General features: G+C 42.8%; 1 protein-coding gene across 2 annotated transcripts in view; it reads right to left on the bottom strand.

Annotated features, from left to right (window-relative positions):
• LOC137804154 (A-type voltage-gated potassium channel KCND2-like) overlaps positions 1-24,494 on the bottom strand; it is a 33,524-nt gene extending 9,030 nt beyond the window's left edge. For both annotated transcript variants that reach the window (XM_068603212.1, XM_068603213.1), the window contains exons 1-2: positions 24,035-24,494; positions 22,592-23,773 (exon numbers count right to left, since the gene is read on the bottom strand). In XM_068603212.1, coding sequence (XP_068459313.1) covers positions 22,592-23,703 — 1,112 coding nt within the window. In that variant the 5' untranslated portion in view covers positions 23,704-23,773; positions 24,035-24,494. The remainder of the gene's footprint in view (positions 1-22,591; positions 23,774-24,034) is intronic.

The following is a 24,494-nucleotide window of genomic DNA, read 5'->3' as shown; positions in this document are numbered from 1 at the left end:
CTCGCACCAGCACCGGTCTTAAAAACAGCGCATTGTGTAGAATTGTCCTACAGTGAGATGACAGCATTGCAGATGAAGCTCAGCGGCCCTGAGAGAGAGAGGGAGAAACTGAGGATTCGCCTCAGACGGTGTGGGAGAAATGTCAGACTAAAAGGACTATTTGAATTCCAGTAAACGGGGGGATGAATGTCCTCGCCCGGCTTGGATAATAGACCAATCAAACATTCATGAGTCCCTGTATCAACCTGCGTGGCAGCGTTTGTGCGGTTGACCTTAAGAGTGTGTGGTATTCCATCAGGGGGTGCTCGGAGACAGATTTCTGACCTCACCGTCGCAGAAAAAGCGCCAGCAGCCCAAAACCCAAACACACTTGGATAAGGAAACGCACACACACATGCATACCCCCCCACAAGATTATGCACTTGTTTGTTTGGGTGTGTGTATGTGTGTGAAAAGGCCTTTAATTTGACATCTAGTTAAACCAATCCCACTTCCTAAAAAAGCAATCTTGTTCCTTGATTGTCTTCCAGATCCCTGTGTCTGAAATCTGACTGCCATCTGGTTAGTGGGAAGCGAGAGAAAAAAAAGAAAGAAAACACAAGATATATGGATGACTTTACAGACACGTCGTTTGTTTATTTCGGTTCTCAGAGACGGGGGCAGGGCTTTTTTTCTTCCTCTTCTAAAATCAAAGGGAATTCAATTTTAAAAAATTCAGGTAAAACAGGCCGTTCGGATCGGCTGCACCTCCGCGTCTGCTGTGCAGCAATGAAGTGACCTATCAAAGAGTTTGGGGTTGGCAGGAGAAAGGCGACACTTACATGAAAACCCCTCTTGTTTGAGCAAGCGGGCTTAAGTTTCTGATGTAATCATAGAGGTCCCACCGACTTGCACGCCAGCTGAGTTCACTGCCAACAGCTTAGCAGGGCTGACAATTAGGATCTAAGAAGGATTGTGGCAGATCTTTCGGCTGAGAGGGCTTTGTGCAGCGTTAAAATCCAATCATTCACTGGCACCTTGGTCGTGGTACTTCTGGCTTCCACTTCTTGGGCTTTACGGTGAAACTAACTTGCCTCCTGCAGAAGTGACCGTAGTAAAAGGCAACAATGAAAGCAAAGGGAATGAATGGCATCACAGCATTTGATTCCACTGATGTGAGCAATGAAGGTCAAAGTGTTCAGATGAAGAAAACATGTGATAGAGATCCTGGAGCTGCTGCACACTGTTCTAATAAATCCGTCATGGTAGGGACACTGAAACTCTTCAAACCGCACTTTGATCTACTCCACTTTGATATTTCAATGAGAAGCCAAAGAATTAAACTAATTTGATTAATACATTAAGCATTTTGATTCGTCGGCTGATTAGAATGAAACTGAATTAAGCACACTGTCCTATCTCATGCATGATCTACGCCCGTTGTTTCATGCCAGTAATTTCTGAGGGCCCTGCAATCTGATAATCTAAATCTCAAATTAATTTAAATCTCACCTTCTTCCATGAGATCTGTTATGAATTCACATCACACTCTGCGCTTGCTTCATGTTTTCCGCAAGCAATCGCCCCCCAGGCATCTGTTGTGGGTGTTGAGTCACTGTGAACTTACTATGAAATGCTCTTTGAGATGCTCAAACAAGTCCGTCGTTTGAAAACACACTTTATTACAAAAAGAACGTCAAGGTTAACCGCTTTTAGTTTTTTTGTTATTATATCAAAAAGAGGAGACTGGTATATTCCACACATGCTCTCTGCATCGAGTTTATTCAGCATGTCTTTGATGATTCGGTGAATGCGTGATTTTCTATCTGACCTTCACCGACCATCCCATCCCTCCCTATCGGTGCTTCCTGAGGTAATTCACTCGCTCAGTTTCACAGTTCAATGGTTTCTACCGCACAGACAAGCCCTCCAAACCTGTGAGACCAAAACCTGTCAATTACCCTGAAACGCCAATACTGTCACTGACTGTACCAATCAAAAGTTGATAATGACAGAGAAAGGCATTAAAACAGCGAGGGGACACCGGGATAGTGGCAAGGTCGGGACGTAACGGATGTCCCTAAAGTGGTGACATGTCCTGCGGCCGTGATGTGAAATGTAAAGCTACAGCAGAGGCCCAGAGACTGCCAGAGTGGGCACAACATTAAATGTTATCCGAGGACCTGACACCGAAGTGATGAAGTCTTACACTGACCAACCGAGATATGCTCCATATTTTACAAGTCATGACAAGGAGCAAATGGAGCATCGCTCCATGACAATACGGTTCTCTGTTCCTTCTCCGCAAGGCTGAAAGAGCACAATATTCATCCCTGCTGACAGTTAAATAATAGATGTACCAAAAAAAAAAAAAGTAATTTTCATCCTGAACTCCATCATGCTCACACAACTACGAATCCAGAATCTCAAGAAATTGATTATGCTGCCTCCATGTCATCGAGGCATACTAACATGAGTGACAGGGAGATATAAATTTTCTGGGGTGTATTTGTGAAGACCGCAAGATTTATCGAGTACTGCAGGAGAGGTCTTGAGGGTGGTTATGTCATATTAAGAGCTCTCATAAAAAATTGAGTGTGTAAAAACAAGACAGCAAAGGCTATATGATCGTTCTTTTTTGTGCCGATAGGCATCGTTAATCTGACCACGTAGTAAGAAAAGTGAAATTCAGCAAACACACTTCTGCAGTTACAAATAAACCAGTGTAAGTGGAGCTAGTTGAATAAAGGAAAACTCTCTCTTATGTAGCATAAATCTATATTATTGATAAAGCAAATGTGAATCAGTTTTATGGTTTGGTCAGCATGTTAAAAATATTAAGCATATTCTGTATTTATCCATGGGCACCAACGAACAGACTGGAAACATAAAGTCTTTGTCATGCCAGAGAAACTGGAAGCATCACTGCTGGCTATCGCCCTGCAGGAATGTTTCAATGCAGTGGCACAGCTGCAGTATGTACCACTGCAATGCAATCCTTAGGGGGAAGATACACCACAAGGTTTCAAGAAGCAGGAGCACAATAAATGAACATGATCTCCAACATGATCCCTAAACACCACGTATCATTCCTGATGTTCAGCACCGCAGCTCTGGCTGCAGTCCGGGAGCACAACATCCAAAGGGTTGCCTCTCTTGGGCTTGGACACCAAAGACTGATGGGATTAAGAGTGTGTGGGCCGATAGGACTCTGCTCTGATGCTATCCCTCAGATATACATCATTATAAAGGGGGGAAATCCCACAGGCTCTCGGATTAGCCTGCTGGATTTTCACTGCAGGTGATAAGGGGAAGGAGAGGCTGGCAGAACTACATAACATAATGGCGAGATGGGAAAGCACAGATAGCATGGAGCCAGAAGACTGCACTGCCTGGTGTAATACATGTGCAAGGAAAAACTGAGCACTCGAGTCGGAGTAACTGCAAACAATAGCTACAGGGAAGGACAACTTTGAGATAGGTGAACGTTGTCAACTCTGCGGGCAAAAATGCACAAACTCCATCGCTCCGACTGGATGTTGAGATGCAGTATAATCGAAGTGCGCAGCAGATGTGGGAGATTGTGTTTAATGCTTTCCACAATATGGCTGAGATCCAGTCTCTGCAGATTTGTGAAAGGCGATGGATAGAGCTGAAGGTTAGCATGTGTAGTTCAAGGAAACGGCCACAGCACGCATGACTGCATGCCGGTGGGCGTTAATGTATTGTAAGTGAAGACTTTGTGACGCAGCAATGTCAATATAGCTCTGATCTTCCAACTCAAGGTTCTCTGTGAAGACGCAGGAACTACACAAAACCAATAAAAGCTGGTGAAATTCCTCTTCTTTTCCTAACCACGCAGACACTGATAAACCATATAGAATAATCCCCCACGTATAGCTCTGGCAAAGACACCGCATCTCTCTCTCTCTCTCTCTCTCTCTCTCTCTCTCTCTCTCTCTCTCTTTCTCTCTCTCTGTCTCTCTGTCTCTCGCTCTCTCGCTCACATATCAAACATGTATTCCCTCAGCCCTCCAAATCCCAGCTTAACCCTCACCCCGCGAAACCAGGCGGCTAGTTATCATCGCGGCTTTGACATTAGCATGCACGCCCTCCCTCATTTGGGAGATCTTCTTAAGAGTCAGGGATGATAAAAAGCTTTCCTCTCTACCGCTCTTCCATTCCTGACTTTGACTCACCCTTCCTCTGCCTGGACCTGCCCGTCTCTAACTATGAGATGGAGATGAAACGCTTCATTCTCTTTCTTTTTCTCCTGCTTTTCTATTATCTTTCACTGCTATAGCACAGCCCTGCTTGACATTTTTCGTTTCTTCTTCTCCAGTCCACACCTGCTGACACTTGAGAAACAACTGCTGGCCTATGCAAAAAAAACAGCCCTATTCTACTGTTATTATGTGCCAAGTCACCTCTACTTCAGCTCCTCGTGGTCATGATTACAACCAATTCCTTACGGCGATTTCTTTTAATTACAAGATGAATGGCTGTTCTGTATTAATAGAATTTTTACGAGGGTTAAGTGTCCACATGGACCCATCAAAATAGCTTGCTATCCTACAAACAGAAAATGTGAGAGTGGTAATATGTATCAGGGGAGGTCTGCATGAAGCAATCTTCCATCAGTCAGGACAAGATAAAACGACGTAAACTGACTCAAACATTGCTAGAAGTCTAATTTGACATTCCATGTTTAAATTTTTGCCCACTCTGCTCACAATACTTTCGAGCGCCAGGGACAAAAATTATATTCCCACCACGTCAGTATAATGCTTTGATAATGCAATTACACTGCTTCGTGGCTGAACGGGGAGGGCAAAGGAACATGAAAGAGGGGTTGGAAGCACGAAGGGGTGCCGGAGCTATGGATTATGAGAGAACGTGATAATAAAATGAAATCATCAGACACTCAAGCGATTATGCTAATGAACTCATTCAGTATTCATCGTAGGTTAATCGGCATGCGGGCGAGAGTGGTGGCATTTTCACAGAAAGCTTTTGATCAAGCAGGTGGCAAGATACCGCACCTCTGGTAAAGGCCTACGGTGGGGTTGAAGGTGAAAACACACACATATACAGTATGGATAAGTATTCATGTGTTGTTGCTTTATTATGTAGTGCGATGGCAAATTCCTCCTCACAAAGACGCAGTGGGCTGTACCGGCCTCTTACTGCTGCATGCTGCACCGATGCAAATGGTCAAATATTGACCAGATGACATTCAAAGTGACCCCGGTGACCTTTGTTGTGTGTTCAGGTGACGGAGATGACGAAAAATGTGAAAGGTCTTGCGGATTAGCGCCTCTGTGTTGGAAAGGAGAACTGGTCCAGGAGCCTCATTACACTGACAGCAGATTAGTGCTGCGCGGCACCAGAGCAGACGGTGCAAGATTAACTTTGATGTGCGATTCCACACAGAGCAGCCGCTGGATATCAGCTCCCTCCACCAAATGGCCCCTTAACTCTGAGTTTGCAGCGTGTGCATTCATGAGTTACAGTATCTAAAAATCTGCACTTTAAACGGCAGAACAGTCACCAGATTTTGGACTCAGGGAAATTGTGCTCCTGGTAATATTACACCTGCCGTAAAGAAACATGTGTAAGCTGAATTTACTGATTATTTTGGGTATCACTTCATCTATTGGGCTCGCCACCAATTTTACACATACAGATTAGTTTCCTCATCGTGACGAGCATCCAGCTTGTAAAAACAGATGTATGATGTCTTCTGGAAAAGCTTTGTCAAAACGAAGAAGAAAAAACATGACGCTATCATCGTGGTGTCAGAGTCATCTGTGCGTGCAGTCTGTCAAATTAAAGCATAAGGTCTCAGCTACAAACTAAAAGTGGAGAGCTTGAAAGAAAAGAAGACATTTAACACTCCGGGAGGTTTGAGTAAAAAACGCTTTGATAGTAGGAATTTAGTAATTCATCATACTATAGAAAAAAGTCAGGACATCTCAGCTTCTGTGTCTTTTTGACAACTCTATTTTTTAAATTGTCTCTCACATGCCCACATTTCATGGAAATGAAATTATGAATTTCTAAAGTACCCATTAAATCTGTTAACTGTCTACAGTTTTACATATAAATGTAAAAAAAAATAATAATTGAAAATGCCCATCAGACCTGAAGTCAGATTTTTTGACCAACAGTTCAAAACCGAAAGTTTATTTAATTGCCAATTATAGAAGGCAAAGAAAGGCAGCACTTCCTCTCATTTGAGAATATAGAACATGTGAATACTTTGATATCAAAACTGAGCTTTCAGGTCAACAGATCCATCTCTCTGACAGATGAGCAAACACCATCTACTGATGAAGAAAAATGAGCTAGTCCGTTGACTTTATATTGGAATTGCCAGTCAAACCCCTATTCTATCTAAGTCAAGAATGAATTGATTGATTTACTAACATTCTGCAGTCTCTGGGCAGATCAATATTACTGTAAAAGATATTTTTTTAACCCTAGAACACCAACGTCGGGTGATTTTCACCCAACGTTATTGATAGAGGGAAAAAACATTTCAGATGGGTTTTAACATTGTTTCTTCAAAGAACAAGACTCACATGTCCCCGGAACGACCTGACCAAAGAACAAGTTCATAACTACATTATTTATATTTTTAATCATATTTTATTGACGATTCCCACATTTTGCACGCAAGTTTGAACCTTTTTTCAGTGTCCCCCCCCCCATGATACCTGTTTGGGGTTTTAAGAGAAGTTCTACAGGGTCAAATAAAGGAAGAGTACAATTTGCCTTGTATTGTTGTATTTTCATATATTTTGATGAGAAGTATATTTTATCAGGTACATTATATCAGGTGATATATATGTTAGTGATAGTGTGACTATTTTTAATGTCAGTATTCTAGTTAAAGTAATGCTCAGCAGAACAAATATAACTTTATATATAAATATTCCAGAATTTGGAGGAACGGAGAAAGTTTTGGGATAATAAATGTTGGGGGTAAATGATCGATTTTCTTTCTGCTCAACACCAGAAAACTTCTTAGATTCTGTTTGAGTTGCAACTTTAAATTGTCGAGATCAGCTTTTTACACCAAACAGCTGCAGCCTCTTATCTTCACACTTGCTTTCTGTACATGCAAAACAACACTCTAATGCTGGATAGTTATGCCTCATATGGGATACTGCAAGTAGATAGAAGCTCAATGCATAAATGGCCTCAGATTACTTGTCACACCAGTAAAAAAAAAAGAAAAGAAAAGCATTTCAAATTCCTCAGGGTGTCTTTGAAACAAACATCAAGGTACAAATTCCAGCCGTTTAAAAAAACAAAAAAAAAAAACAGCTGCAAGTTCAAAGGAACATTTTTAAACTCTCACAGTGACGCTGAGGGGAATAGCGGAGGCTGGGATGAGACAGAAAGAGTGGTGAAGCGTAGAAATGTACTGAGCGGTCTCTCAGAGAGTGTGGACAGCAGCCAGACCGGCGACAGCAGCGAGCCCAGATAACAGCGAGTACCAGGAACCAGCAAGAACCTGTGGGGAAGTATTGGATAGAGCTACATCTCTTCTAACAGCTGCTGACTGGCCCCTAGGGCAGAGCAGAGCTGCTAGCCGCAGCCATATCCACCATCTCCCCAACTGCACCGCGCTTCTTCACGCGCGTTGGGGACATCATTACTTTTTCCATTTCACTTCACGAGACTTCTCCTGTCGAATCAAAAATTGACATGAAAAATAATAACTCGGGGCCATGGGTGGAACAACAACAACGCAAGCGAAAGGTCATTTTGCAGATGAAAATTGGCCTTGCGTCCACACAATCTATCAGTCATCAAGCCGTGTATTGTGTGTGTCTGCTTTCATAGCAGGGGGGTGGCTGAAGCCTGAATTAAACTGACCCTGGGCCAGTGGGAGAAAGCCTGTGTACTTAATGACACAACTCCCCATTATTTTTAACTTCAACATCTTCGTCACCGCAGAGGACAGGCCTCTTGATGAATAATGATGTTAACACGGAGGACGGGCGGCGTAAAGGCACAGCTTTGGCTCCAACAGAGGCAGCACATTTGAGTGTACCGTTAACCATCGTGACTGAATTAAGGTTATTCATTTTAATCACACTACAGCACGCCCTCCCTCCCACTATCCCATGGGGTTTCTATATTTAAGCACTTCTTCATTTCTTCTCCTTTTTTTGGTCTTGGCTGATGGCAAGGCAATTGCTTTGTGGGACGTCTGCCCTTGAAGAATCAGACAACAGAAGGAGATATTTTTACATACTGTAGATGTGGAGCGAGAGCAAGGAGCTGTAGCAAATTGACTGTGTAGTGTTCAGAAATCAAATCACAGGCACTTTTTATGCCTGCGTGCCTGCGTTTGCTTTTAATTCTCTTCTTTATTTTTAAAAATGTTTCCCCTCTAAAACAGAAGTGATGTTGGTTTTGTACCTGTACTCTAAGATTAGCAGTCTGTCCTAGGGGAGAGGGAAAGAGTTGAAACGTTTGCAACCCATCTTTCCCATTCATTTGCCCGCTTTCTAATTGGACCATTCCATCTGTTGGGGTCTACAAATTGTCTTCTGGGGATGCTACAGCTAAAACATCCTATCAAACACACAAATACTTCAGTTAAAGTCTCCTTGGAGTGCTGCCATATCACTATAAGAGTAGTTTGGGTCTGTGTGTGTTTTGCTGTGTGTTGGGATGTACTATCAGATGTCCAGCGGTGTACGTGGTGAAGATAAGTAGAACCCTGCTGAACCCTGATTTGAAGCTGGCAAGATTGGCTGCATGGGAAATAAATCTACCACACAGCAGATCTGTCGGTAGTGAGTGACATAGTTTAATAAGAATTATTTCGCAAGATGACAATGTTGATAAGTTCTCGAAATACAGTGTCAGTATTATCGACTGAATGTCACATGCACATCTGATAAATGTTTCTCCTCTGCGGTTCCCAAAGACGAGATTTTTAGATCCTGAAAAGTGGAAAATGTTTATGATTTTCTTCCAATTCCTACTTGGAGTCGTTAATGATATAGAAAATTGCATTCCATGCGCTTTCCAGTCTTCTCATCCCATTGACTGGGAGTTGAATACTCAGGAGCGAAGCTGTGTGATGTGTGACAGTGTATTTGTGGTGATGATTACGGCCCATTAACTTTGATGGATGCCATTTCATAGAGATGAGAAGAGTCGTAGGAAAGGCAGAGACACAGTTTGTTTTTCTGCCACCGACATGTGTATACAAAGGTGTGGAGAAGAGTCCTGAGGTGTAAAACCTTGCAAAGTCCATGCCAGAATTGATTTTTGGATCCGAATGAGACCACTTTACCTTTGGAGGTAATTGAATGTCACATGAGCGAGGCTGACGGTGGATCTGTCCCCTGGGATCCCGAGGATCAAACATGACCACGCAAGCTAACAGCATTCCCATCAGGACAGCTCGTCGTGTGCGTTTCCCTGTACGTCAGAGCAGGTCTGCATGTGCAGGTAAATGAGACTAAACTGGGCCCAAAACTAATTGCTGTGTCCGGATTTAATAATTCTAACTGTCTGAGCTACTTTCTTCTGTGTCCAACTCACTCGCTTGTCTTTGCCTTTCGGCCCAATCGTGTGGCGTCGTCATAATGAGACACACTCCGTTTGTCTGTGGCCGTTATGTAAAGATAAGGCCATGCATGCCAGAAATCTAACTCTAAAGCTCCTCCACAGGGATTATGGACAATTGGCTAAGGGGAAAAATACAAATAATAATCAACTGTTTACGGTTTTGCACTAATACCTTGGAAAATAAGCGGAAATCCCCGCATGGAAATGCAATCCTTAAGCATTTGAGATACTCCTGAGTAGGATGCCTGCAGAGAGACACACAGGCAGGAAAGCCTTGAGGTGGGAGCAGAACCCACACTTCAATAACACCTCGGCGAACATATCAATCGACAGGAACTATTGTCCATTTTATTCTGAATAAAGCTTCTAAATTGTTGTCATTTTTAAGTCAATCAAATCCAACCATTACTGTATTAGAAGGCATTGACAGGATTTGTCATTTTAATGCTTCATTTCATTATGCTTACCTGGTCTGAACTTGTCCGTTGGTTGCCTAACTTACCCCTTGAAGTGTGTATTCACTGCTTGCATGTGGGCTTTAAAAATGGGCTTTAAAAATGTACCTGAGCTGAAAACGCCAAGGATTTTGTTTTGGAATTTTTTCATAAACGGATTGGGATGATCTGTCCTTTGGTGGAGGAAAAACTACTTAATATAAATACACATTCAAATAGTTTATTCAAAACTTTCTGTCAGCCAAATGTACTTTAAAACATCAAAATAACTGCCAATAATTCAGAAGGTCCTCTTTCAAATTCATATTGTCATTATTGATGCATTATACGCAGCATTTTAAGAACGCTGGTTCATGTAAAAACTAGTTTATATACTGCTGGGTAGTTTCAAGTAGACCGGTGCATCATATTTTATTTTTAATCAAACATTGTATATTTCCTAAACACTTACAGCTGTCAAATAATTGCAGTGGAGTAAAAAATCTAAATCAAATACGTCCTTTTCTTTCTGAAATGTAGTGAGGTGAAATTATAAAGCAGCCTGAAGTGAAAAATACTCAAATAAAATTGTACTTAAATACAGCAATTGAGTTTATATACACCCCGTTAGTTTCCACTTCATGATGCACTGTGACAAAATGGTAAAACATGATGTGAAGCTACAACACAATGACAGCAAACTGTCCTGAACTGAGCTCTGACGTGATATCTTTCAGCCGGGATTTAAAAATGAGCTGTGATAGAGCAATCAAAAAGCAAGTCTTATCATTTTAAGACTTCCTAGTACAGTTGCCCTGGCAGACAACGATACTGACAGTAGTTAAACCTGCAGCCCTGTCAGTCTGTACGTATTGTATGCACAGGGGCGCTTTGAGTCAAATATAATTGTCAGCATTCCAACGGGGTCACAATGTTAACATGCTGATTGTTGCAGGTATCATGTTCACCCTGTTCAGCCTTCTAAGTCTACTGCGTTACCCTGTAAATAACTGCTAATTTGCAATAAATACATAAAGGCACAGCTTTGGCTCCAACAGAGACAGCAGCAGCGATCATTGCTGAGGGCTGATGGGAACATAAACTACAGCGGGTATGTGGTCATATCCCGAAGAATTGGACAAATTGGAATTTTGACCTGATGATGGCACGGGATGAAAAATAAATGAACCGTCAGTAACCGGAAAGGTGCACTCGCTAGAGTGCAGGGTCTGTTGCGAAAAGCAGATTTAACAACGTCTGAGCCGAACCCCGAGCTCTGAGTTAACTGTGCGTGATGAATGAAAAAAGACATCATCAATGTCACGCCGATGCCACGATTCACCACGCCAACAGGTATATAAAAGGCGTAGCCTGAGTAGAAGTAGAGATATGAATGCACGCGAAAGATATAGATATGGACTGTGCACATTTATCTTAAAAAGAAATAGTCAGAGTGGGTATTAGGCTCTGAATTACATTTTAAAGGTATTTGTTCAGCTTTAATCTAACGGGGAGAAAACACAGGAGAGAGCAGCTGAAGATGAAACATATAACAGAAGATTAAAAAATATACATATCAATAGACCAAAGAGAACTGACTGCAAGCGCACAATCTGATCCAGTGATAATGTGTTTGATGATTTAAAGGTTAAAATGCCGTGGATTTCAAATAAATCAGACCTCTTTTTTTGCTTTATTTCAGCTACTTCAACAAATGTGAAACACAGGCACTGAAATGCTGTTAGAACTCATTCAGACTACACTCAGCCTGTTTAACAACTCAATTTCAAACTATTTTGCAGCTGCATCACGTCCTGCTCTCTCCGAAAATATTAACATATAATCTCCAATATTACAGGAATTATGTTCCATCAGTGACTGCCGACATCAACCGCCTGCTCAGAGTCACCGTGTTATATATTTATATAAAAGAGAAAGTATATTCTGAGCTGGGGGTGGAGGGGTGGGTGGGGGGGGGGCCTTGGCGCTGTGCAATATTTGAATGGGAGCAGTAAAAAAAAACAACACCGCTGGTCAGAGAAGTGAGTGACAGCACATGAAAGCAGAAACTTTTTTAATAACAAACTTATGTGCCACCAGGACTTCGATCTGGACGTGCAGGGAAGCTCTTTTAATTAATGCTCTTCGATACGCGCTTTGCCACAGACTGAATCAATGAGGAAGTAAAACAGCGTGTCTGGCTCGGTGAGAGGGAGGAGACAAAGGGAAAGGGTTAGCAGGGGTTGTTAAAGGAAACGTGCCAGCGGGCAGGTTAGGTCCACAGAGTCAGTTACCATGGTAACCGCCTCCGTTACCTCCCTTTCAGGGACTGAAATCTGAGTTTTTTCTTCCCCTCCCATCATCTCAAGGTTAACTAACTCGGAGTTTTTACTAAACCGGCTTTCTGGTACAGGGCCCCGATATCTGGCATGTGTGTCTTCCACGATCATTATGTGATAAAATAAAATAAATTAAAGGGGAGCTTTTTTCATTCTGTCATTGACTAACTAACTGTCATTGAAACGACTCTGGAGCAAAGACGCCGCATTCCAAGCAGCGCCAATGGTGTTTCAATTGGTATGCACTTCCTGCCTCCTAAGTGGGCGTGGCCACTCCACTCCATTACCTGACCTGGTTGTGAAGTGTTCCTCCTGAGGAAAATAATTACGATTCATTCGGAAGAGAAGAAGGCTTCCTGCACTAACTTTTAAGGCAAGCCGCCCCAGAGAGACATGTCACTTAAAACTTTAAATGTCAACCTCATGTTGGCGCTAGAGGAAATGTCAGTGGATCACCGAAGTCAGTAGGCCATTTTCATGATACCCAATAATGTTACCCATTCTCTGGGTGTCATTAATTTTTAATTCAAATTTTATGGAAATGTATTCAATAGTTGTGGAGATACATCAGTCTGCACCAAAGTGGTGGATCAACCAGCCGACAGAACGACGCTGCTCGTGTCGCAAGAAGAAAACTACCGTCTATTTATGTGGAAACCCCGAAAAACACTGTGCTTTATGCACCATGGGAGAGTAAATTATGCTGAAATGCAGACAAAAGACAGACACTGATATGTGATGCCTTCAACCTGCCATGTGAGTGCTCTGAATTTACAGGTGCAGGGCACAATAAAAGCATCATCACCATTTCCCTTTGTGAAGATTTAATGCTCAATCCCTGTTGAGACTGCGGCAGTAAAGTGTTGATTTAATACTGAGGTAATTCTTTAAGACCATATTTTGTGGTTGTTCCTGAAGACCATCAGTTGTGGTAATTCAATTGCTTCGCATTGTTCTGTATGATTGCAATTTTGACTACGTCAGTAACAAAAAACAACACCTAAATAGAACAATCTAAAAAAGGATTGCTGGTAGTTATTACATTGCTATTGTGTTGAAATACTTTATATTCTACAGGCGTTATTGCTTCAATCACCGACAGACAGTAACCTAAATATCAACTCTAATAATAGCAACTGGAAGTTGCCATAATGGTAGATAGCAGGAAAAAAAAGATAAACTCATAATATTTCTCTTTCTAAGATCTACCCCACTCGCAATAACCTGGAGGTGTCTGAAAGTCTGAACTTGACATAAAATAATAACATTATATGATCGCCACTTAATATGTCTCCAATCCATCTGCGACTGCAAGAAGACAGGTAAAGAAATGGAAAATAGTCACAGACATGAGAAATTAGTTTGGGGTGAAAGAGAAAAATATATCCCTGGAGGGCACATGCCCTGTTTAGTTTCTGTTTGACCAAATGACCTACATTAGGTGATATATTTAGCTATTTATAGAAGCTGGGGCAGGCAGGAAACAGCTGCCATGCGTCAGGGTGACAGGCTGACATCCCTCATCTCAGCAGGACCTCCCTGCCAGGCGGACAGAAGGAAGCTCTTTATACCTTATCTGAAATGGGACATAGCTTTATCGTTCATACTGCATACAGAAACTAATAATCTATAGAGCCTGTGGCCAAGACTCAACAACGTAACTGGGTTAGCAGTGGCGAGTACTGTATGGGCAGCTCCATTCAAAGCTGCATTTTTGCGCTTTACTGAGATGTGTATTCTGCCTTTACAGCAAACTGTGGATTTCATTCAAGGAGGATCAGTATTGATCATGAGGAGCTTTTATTGTGGTATTCTGGCACTGTAAACTGGCACAAGATGCCTCAGCGCTGACAAAAATGAGACGATTCATCAGTAGTGAAACAGTGCTTTAAGCCGACAAACAGGCTGAATCAATATTCATGACTTTGCTCTGAAGCGGCTCACGTTCACATGTTATGAATGGGCTGCAAACCAAGTTTCAATTAATGTGTGAGCATCAAAGTTTCACCGCTCTCTCTGAAACTGAGGACAAGCCTGTTTGTCTTCGCGACATGAAGGTCTCCATCGATTCCGACGGTCTCGCAGGATACGGGACTAGTGTTAACATCGCACACTGTTATCCAATGAAAGTGTGACATCGTCAAATGCATGCTACACAGCATCTAAGTGTCGGCACTTTAAAACTGAGGTAACTGTCGAGGTAATGGATTTCTCTCATTTCACCCCAGCTCTTGTTTTGCCGAGAGGCTTTGAAAAGAGCATAACTTTCATTTTAAAACCTTATCTCGTGATATCCTATCACTCTTCATACGTGGTGTTGGACCAGCAGAAGTTACATCACTTTTTAAATTCTGTTTCTTTCACACAGCAGACTGGTGATTGCTTTTAGCCATAATCTCTGAATCTCTGCTCATCACAGATGTTGGCTTGTTGGCTGAGGGGCGTTTTTGATAAAGAGACAAATGTCAGGGGGAGGGATACTCACAGTCTGGCATTACAAAAGCTGGCACCGTTTCAAGATATTGTGTTTGCTATGCGGCCCCATGCGCCTGAGAGGGGGGAAAAATCGGTGTAAAGTGCAATTCACTCCTCCCAAACTCCTCATCGTGACGGGTGCGACTATCATCACCGCCCTCATACGTTTTTGTCCCCGCATCTGTTCTGCAGAGAGTGATTGTGAGGTCAGAAAAGGGGCAAAGACCTGATTTGTTCTGGGAAATGCAGCATAATGAATGTTAGTTCAATGTTTACCATAGTGACAGTGGCATCTAAAAATACGAACCACTGTTTCTTCCTTGTTACTTGTCAATGCAGGGAGTAGTGAAATGTTCAGACAGGCATAGCGGCCATTAAAAATATTACGGCTCTCTGTGAAAAACAAACCGCAGTCTGTTCTTTTAATAGCGTTTAGCTCCAGTATGACACAAAAGTAACAAATGCGAGGCCAGTGACTCGCATATGTTAAACTCTACGATTTATGGCAGTCATTTTCTTTTTTTTTCACAATGCTAATGCGACCATGTGGGAATTATTCATATCAATTCATTTCTCCATTGTTTCAACACCACGTTGAGTTGATAATTAGTTTTTTGGCCTTACAGCGAGACCCTGATCATGAAAATTTAAACAAGTGAGTGGCAGTGACTACAGTATGTCTCTACAAGGGAACTGTGAGTTGAGTGGCTGGACTCAAACTTATAAAAAGAGTTTCTGCAGTATGTGGAAATGAATCACATAATAGGGCTGAAATTGACTCATGAATATAGAATAAACTTTACAATAATAGAAAAATCCTTTCAGAGTGAGATGAAGAGAACTCAATGCATTTCAAGGTATAGTTCAACATTTTGGGGAATAGATGTATTTGCTTTGACAAGGAGTCATTCAAATTAATCATAAAAGTTAGCTTAAGAATTTGTGAGCATTCTCGTTAAGGTTTTGGTTCAAATGAATACTGCTTTAAGTTTAGGAAACGATCGCTTTCACAGTGGGAAGGTTTTTTTTCTTTAGAGCAAAACACAAACAAAGGAAATAAAGGATTGTCAGTATATTGGCAACACGATTGTGGCTATAAGTAAAAAAAACAACAACAAATGAACACAATAAAGTCAAGAAACTCATTCACCAGCTTGACACATGTGACAAGAAAAGAAAGCCACCTCAAAAACTGATAAACAAAACTATCAGTGAAGGGTGAAGTGTACAGCAATTCTCCAATAATATTGGAATCACGACATCAATAAAAGAAAAACATTGTTCGCCTTTTAAATGTGTTTTTCCTTATTGCCACTCCATGCTGTTGTGTTTATTAGAATTGTCTATTTCTGTTTGTCGTCTGGGGAAGATATTGTCTTCATTGGCTTGCGTTCTCCAGAGTTGCATTGTACTGTAGGGGTTGGTGAATCAATACCTAATGGATTGAGACAACCGGCACTAAGTCTTGTTTTGGGTATCGATGGTTGCATCAATAAGATTGATACCAAAAGAAAATGGAATAAACACTCTTATTACAGTAATGCATGGACTCTTTGCTTCTTTGCTGTTGCGTACGTGCACATGGCGAACATTTCGTTAGCTCATAGACTGCACACATCGTTTGTACTTTACCTTTAAAAAACAATGAAAAATACATTCAGAAGTAGCCTATTAATGATGATGAGATGATCATATTCACCTAAAACTATGACACGTGCGCCTCCTCTACATCACATTGCATCACTGGCTTTAATAGTGAAAGAGTGGTGTGAGTCTGGCCCTGGTATTACTTGGATTGAAACCAATTTTTGTGGTATTGCTCAGCCCCGTTTTCTCTCGGCCTCCATAATTCAATTTATGTTGTAGAGCCGAAAATCACAAATTACAAATTTATCTCAGAGGGCTTTACAATCTGGACACATACGATAGGCTAGTAATAAATGGGGGGGACATGTTTAGAATAATGAGCTCCACACATATAGCCTGGTGATACGTTTATTGTGATGCTGACATGATAATTATATGGATCTAATGCTAAGCACAGAGTACATCGTTTAGAATAAAGTTGTACATCGCAACAAAGTGATGAGGATGCATTATGTGTGTCTGCATACCAATCTCCATGAGCAGAACAGCTATTTTCATCTGTATGTAAATGCTGAGTATGTAAATAAGCCATGCAGCATACAGAGGAGAAGATAGCTGTGGTTTATAATTTTCACGCCATTTGATCATCTGATCTCGTGGCGTACACTTTGAATCTGATATATTCGAGGACATATCAACTTTCAAGATAGGACACAGTCACATAATAGGCAATATTTCCCCATTTCATTCATTCTCTCAAGTTATGTCAGGGTTTCTTGGCTGTTAGATTGGATGGAAGTGGAGCCAGACAGAGCAAATGCTTTCTAACAACAATGAAATTGAGGTGATGTGTTTTCTCACATATCTCCTTATTTCCTAATGCAGTGATGCTGCATTCATTCAGAGCAACTTTAATCTCGTTCTGGAAAATTCCATTAATCTTTGACGTGGCTTGCAATACAAAGAAGTAGATAAAAATGCTGAGCAGTGGGAAAAAACACTGATGCCATATTTTATGTCCTCACACTACGTTACCCAGGCCCAAGAGCAGAACATGCTAGTCTATTTCCCTGCTTAATGCAGCACATTCAAAGTGAATTAATGAAAACCCCCCGCATGAAATGAATGTTATTGGTGCAGCCTCGAATACGGGTTGTCAAAGAAATCAAATCAAATAGAGGGATAGCCATTTTGTCCTTGCTATATAGATTATTTATCAATCTGACCGTCCGCAGTGACGCATGCCTGCTTTTAGAGTCAGTTCACATACACAGTAGCCTCACATCAACCTACCAAGTGACCAGAATCTGTTTTCAGTTCCGCCTTGACTGACCAAAAAAACATTTTCTTTTTGACATTTTATTATTCAGTAAAAATATACCGTGTACACTGTCATTAAAATGTAATTTATGCTGCGGATGAAAGTCTTTGAAGTTTCTACCTATTACAGTACATAAATATGATGTCATAAATCTGTAATGTATGAATCCCTATAAAATGCTAATCAATCATTCAACTCACACCTCTTCAGCAGCCTTTTAAATCTCGAGCTCCCAGTGTGAAACTGTTTCAGTGTGATGAAAACAAAGAGACTGAAGAAGATGCAGGGGCCTGCGTATTTTCAATTTAGCAGAAAAAGAGCAGCTCTGTTGTCTGTTTCCCTTGATTCCGTCTTCCACAATGATCCTAATCTCCTCTTTCTGGCTTCCTGTCCCCGCCCCTCGCTCTCACTCCTCCATTTCACAGTCATTTGCATGGGCAGAAAGGAGCTGGCACAGAACACATTTCACTGCCAGGTCCCCCTCATTAAGTCACCTGTCACTTCAGCACCATTATACCAGCCTCATATTAGCATCACCTCTCCTCCCCAATAAAGCACCTGGAGAGGCACTATGAGCCTACAGGCTAATGGCAGCCTACACATCTCACATCAGCCACTTCTGCTTTATACAGTAATACACCACATCGCTCATAATGGATTGCTGATTTTCATAATGTGCATAACATACACAATGCCAAGTGGTGTAATGTATTCCACTGAACACAGAAATTGCACCCTTTGCGGCACATAATCAAACACACCAAATGTTCTCGCTGACTGTCAAGAGAGTGAAAATCCTCTGCACCCAATCACATGAGTGCTATATCACCAAGAATGTTTTTTTTTTAATCTCATGGGTTACAGTAAAAGGCCCTACAGATTGTTCCTGCATATTTCTATTACACGTGACATGTAACAGAGGGGTTTGGACTTCAGAAAGCTTCGCATTGCACCATATCAAAGCTGAAGTTAATGCGTTGCATTGTCGGTTTTGATCGCAATGGGGTTGAGGTGTCAAAAATGGCGAGCATGATAATGGCTATACTTCTGGTGGTTTATGGTTCCAACAGTGACCCTCATGTCTGTTAACCTTTCCCCCTCTGTCTTATAAATTCTATCCCGAGAGGTTTATAGGGCTCACTTGTCAAGCCTTTCCAGTCGTATTTGGTGGGTGGAGCTGCAGCACAGTCTAGCGACATGGTGATAAATTTTGCATCTGTTGAGTGACTCCAATGTAAAGCCGTGTTTCTCGCACCATTGGACAATGCACCTCGTAAATGTGACAACAAATCACAAATTAGAACAATCAGTCCGCTCAGCATCAGAGGAAGTGGCTGAACGAAAGATATTGATATGGGAGAAGAAGAAAAAAAACGCTTGTTGTCGGATGCTCGGGGCCATTACGTCTATCAAAGGTAATGTCTGTTTGTGTCCAAAGCAACGAGTGTGCCTCTGTGCCACACTAAACCCTGTCCTCCCCACTCCGCTTCCCTTGTGGGTTGCGCTTGACTTCCACCGTTTTCACAGCTGCTCTCAGCAGTGCACTCCATTACACCTTAAATCACTTAAAAGATCTGAAGCACCAAAAAGTCCCACTGCAGCTAATTCACCCTGACTGTGTGGATCATCTCGAGAAAGCAAGAGCAAGAAAAACACTGCAACATCTGATCCCGGCCTAATAAAAGAAAATACGATCTTATGTCGCAATCTATCGCTGCCTTAAATGGAGAATAGTAAATGAAGTCACTAAATTAGACCTCAGTGCACTTTTTCAAAGATATTGCAAAACACAACATCCACAGATGCTATACTCGCATATCTCAAACACACACGGTCACCCAATTTTTGTAGATCTCGGCAGGAGGATTTCGACAAAGGCAGATTCCTCTTTGCTAGATATCCGAAAGTAGACACAGAGATTAGGCTCAATAAATAAGGTGGGATAAGTGGGTCTTGTCCTGTGTTTGGTGGCACAGAGCAGTAGACACACAGAGGCGTGACACGCAGCTGCACAGTGCTATTGATTCTCCGCTAGTCTCCAGGCACCCTTCTCTTTCATTCAGGCTGCCTGCCAAGTGTCTCTGAACAGGAGCCCCTGCTCTCCCAATGTCTGCACGTCTGCTTAAGCACAATCAATGGGCCATCAGCGGGGGAGAGAACGCACGCCACTGTCTTTACTTCCACAGGGCGAGAGTCAGGGAAATTGAAAATATATGTAGTGGAAAGGCATCATGATACCATGCAGGCATAAAGCATCTTTGACTATCAGCATGAAATCAAATGCCTCAAATGGAGGTTACAGTCAGCAGCGCCCCCGCTAGTCTTTAAAAAGCTTATTTGCCACCGAATGAAAAGAATATACCCCATTCATATCGAACTTAAATAACTATTTGATAGGCGTGGCTCAATTTTTCTGCATTCTGGGATCTGAAACAAACCATCAAAATAGTTAATTTCCCCGGATCAGATAAGAAATTGAAGCTGACTGGACGAGAGGACGACAACAGATATTTTTCCTCACTTCAGTATATTCCGCAGACAATGACAAGCACAAGTCAGCTCCACTGTACGATTGTAGGGTCTTTTTTTTATTTTTTTAAAGCACACCTCAAGACAATGATGGATCATGAGACGGAGCCGACTTTGTCTTTCAGTGATGGGTATTCAGCCTCTCCACCGGTGGTCCACTATGCAGCATATTGCACCACTGCAAGGCTTCAGTTGAGGTTGCAAATCTGTCAGCCAGGCTGTCATGGTTCACAATGGAGTGACAGAAATGTCCCCATTACCAAGGACATTTCAGTTGTGTTCCTCGCACGGCAGAACATCTTTTTCAAATCCATCTTAAGCAACACAAAGGGGATTCCGTGCTGAATGCAGCAATATATTTGTTGCTCCCCAAAGATAAATAATGTACCGTCTTACACAACTCATCTCTCATCTGCGCTTTCAATCTCAATGCAACGCATGGCCAATGCAGCATTACGTCTGGGCTGGCAGCTTCAATCACCGAATCGTGCATATTGCTAATTATGTTCTCATTGGTCATTTCGAGGGTGAGTGGTAGTTCGACTGGTATTGAGCGAGTGCAGGGGGAAGCTTTGTATGCCATTAAGAAGACAAGAAATCCACTAACTAAGTGTCAACTGCTGCATGAGAAAAGATAGAGAGAGGTTGGCGAAGTGACATTAAATACTAATAATTATAGCAATAATAATGATAAGATATGTAGCCTGCAGAACTGAAGGGTAACCAGGTGCAGAGTGCCTGCATCAATGCAGATATGAGGATCAAGAAGGATCCATATCAAACATAAAAAGCCAAGCATACAATGCAGTTTGCTGGCATGGAGCATGAACATTTATGTATCTGATAAACCACAAATAAAACAGAAAACTGCACATCTGAACACTGTATTCATGCCTGACACATCTCAAGCACACATATAGCCACACACACACACACACAGGCACACTCACACAAGTACACAGCCAGTGGCAATTTGTTTTTGCAATGTTTGATCTGCGATGTTATGGCTTTGAAATTAAAAGACAACATGATTTCAACAAGACCTCATTTGTGTGTCATCAGTGGAGAGCAGCGCGTGAGCACTAACATTGGCGGAGTCTGTTCAACCTCGTACGTGCAGCAGCGAGTAGAGAAGCAACGGGGGTATTTTTACACGCAAATTAGAAACGGTCCGGTTATTATTTCCCACTGCATAACTTAATAATCGTGCTTCAGGCACTCAAACGTCACATTCACTTTTTATCATTTCAGCAGATAAAAACAAATGGCCGCCAGTACACACTCACTCATTGACAACAACTTTTCAGCACGTTGGAAAGCGCAACACCACAACAGCTGAGATCTAAATAATATTATAAATATTAATATTAATAATAATAATAATAACCCACGTAGGAATCTGGGCGGTTCAGTGCACACATCAATACAAATTAATTTGTAGTATAATCGTTTTAACCGCTTTTAATTATTTTATGCAACATCAGCACATAGTAGAGCTGGCGTTGTTCATGACCATGAAATTAGCATTCAAACATGTACTACCTCGTTAAAGGAAGAGAGAGAGAGAGAGAGAGAGAGAGAGAGAGAGAGAGAGAGAGAGAGAGAGGAGGTGTGTGTGTGTGTGTGTGTGTGTGTGTGTGTGTGTGCGCGCGCGCGCGCGCATAATCTATACATTTTTTAAACTACTTTGCCTTTAATTCGATCACTGCACCCCGTGCCTCAGTTTCCACTATGAATGCGCTATGCAGGATCTTGGAGCCTATATCTGCTCTCCTATAAGAGCTCTCCTCCTGTAACGTGGAATTAAACCAAAACACACCTCCACGCTCGCTTTATTGGCCACAGTGCCTGTGTTCACTGCGGTAACCTTTCAAAACGAGCGCTTCCAATAAAAGCCATTGAATAGAGGCAGGGACGAGGCATAACCTTCGGATAAGGGCTGTTTGTGAGGTGCGGGCTCATTGATAGGCAGTGAATGGCGCACAGAAGCCTTTATAAAGCAGACCGTCCCTGCTCTCATATTGGCTGAGCAGCGCTCGAGGCTGTTAATATGCCCACTAAATGCACACCTGTGGCTGCACGACAATTACTTCAAATGTTGGCCGAAATGTGTGTTAGTTTCTCTCTGTAGACTAATGTACCTCTTCAATAATAGAATGGTGACACATAGATGGGCCAACTATAAATAAGCAATCATAGATTTGGTATGTACCATGTGTCGCCATTAATGCGGACGTGTCATTGAGGCTGTGAGCTTGTTGAACCGGTGAATTGTGTTTTGTTGGAACAGCTGAAAGGATTTTATGGACTTGTATGCAGCCACCTACCCCAGTGTTGTCATGGTGACAATGGTGTACCAAAACGCTGCGGGGATACTGGTGAACTTGCTGGCCGTGGATCCCTTTTCTGCATAAAACATGACCGTTGCAAAGATAATGATGGCCATGGTGAGGGAGAATAGTAGGAAGCCCAGCTCGGAGGCGCAGCTCTTCAAGGTGTAACCGAGGATGCGCAGCCCCGCGGAGTGTCGGGAGAACTTGAAAATCCGAAAGACCCGGAAGACTCTCAGCGTGACGAAAGCACCGCTCACCTGGTCATTGTCGGTCATGACCAGGCCAATGTAGTAAGGCATGATGGCGACCACGTCGATGACGCTCATCACACTTTTCATGAACTTGTACCGGCTGGGCGCTGCTATCAAACGGAGGAGATACTCAACCGTGAATATCATGACGCACGCAGTGTCTAAACAAAAGAAGGCCAGCGCGTAACGGTCTCCACAGGACAACTCCTTTGACCTGTTGGGCATAAGCCCGCACGGAACCGTCTCCACCACGTTGGCCATCACTGATATGGCAATGAAGAAGCCTGTGACATAGTAGAAGACCAGCGCCAAGGTGCTGGTGTGAGGGTTTTCAAAAGCCCGCCACAGGAACTCCCGGGACGTCAGGTTAACCGGCGGGGCGTCATTGCTCATGTCCATCTCCTCGTCGTCTTGAAGCCTCTCTGCATTCTCGCGCCTCCGGTCCTTGTACTCCTCATAACAGCAGTCCCCGATGATCTCGGGGATTATACCAAAGAAAGCGAGCTCCTCGTCGTATGCCGCTATGCACTCTTGGCGCGGATAGTGTAGTTTCCCCGTGCGGTAAAAATTGAGGATGTGCCGAAAGATGTCAGGGTCACGGTCGAAAAAGTACTCGTTTGTCTCCTCGTGGAAAAAGAAGTCTCTCTCCGTGCTCCCCAGCAAAGTGTCCGGGTACCTCTCCAAAGTGGTCCGCCACGTCTGAAACTTGGTCCCACTCACGTTGAGGATGATGAGTCCGTCCTTGCCTTTCTTCTTGTCTTGCGGAGGGATGGGCATCGGGGTGCTCGCCACGGGCATCCATCCTATGGCCGCCGCTCGGGCGAATGGGAGCCATGCCGCTACACCTGCTGCCATGCTGGCCTATAGTGTTTAATACAACCCTGCTCCGGTTATCACAGTGCTATGGTTCAGAGATGTATTGCATCTGCAGGAAGAACGGCAGATAGAGAAACTGGTGGTTAGGCTTCTGAGGCACCTCGGCTAAACAGAATGTGATGAGGAAACAAACAAACCCATTTACTTGTACTGGCACTGCGCATAGCACTGTGGAGTATCACTCTCAAGCCTTTTCCCCGTTCTAACTGTTCAGTTATGGTAGCCTACTTTGCGGCAGAATATGAATTGGATTTTTCGGAAACGTCACCAATCAATAAGCAGGAATGAAAGTGAAAAGAAATCCACCCACCTTAGGGAAGGCTGCTCTTTAAATTGCATCCACGGTGAGTTTAATTTAGAAAAATAAAAATACAGCTATCCTCGGAAGGGAACACTTGCGATTCCGCCACCCATCTATCGTTCACTGCAGCCAGACGAGAGAGGAAAAACAGTAGAATAACGTCGCATCAACAAGTTAAACAATTCGAGCAGCAGTTTCTCCGCACAGAGTGGTCAGTCGTCCAAGCGCGATCTTTTCTCTTTTTTTCTCTCTCTCTCCTCTTCTCAGCCGCAAGGCAACGGCGCTCGGTTGCATGCGTTTTTCCTCGCGTTGCAGCTACTCCTCAATAAACTCCTGTTCCTCTCGTCGACTGCAAGACCACCCTCCCCCCTCCTCACCACCGAGCCCGTACCGTGGAGAGAGGAGAGACAATCGTATGCAGAGAGAGGAGTGGTCCTATCTGCACCCAGAAATTCCTCTGCTGCTTCTC

The sequence above is a fragment of the Clinocottus analis genome, unplaced genomic scaffold, assembly GCF_023055335.1.
Source record: "Clinocottus analis isolate CAN_PGR_092001 unplaced genomic scaffold, fCliAna1.0.p SCAF_6, whole genome shotgun sequence".
NCBI lineage: Eukaryota > Metazoa > Chordata > Actinopteri > Perciformes > Cottidae > Clinocottus > Clinocottus analis.
The sequence above is the reverse complement of the archived record's forward strand: the minus strand, read 5'-3'. Positions and strand labels throughout refer to the sequence as shown.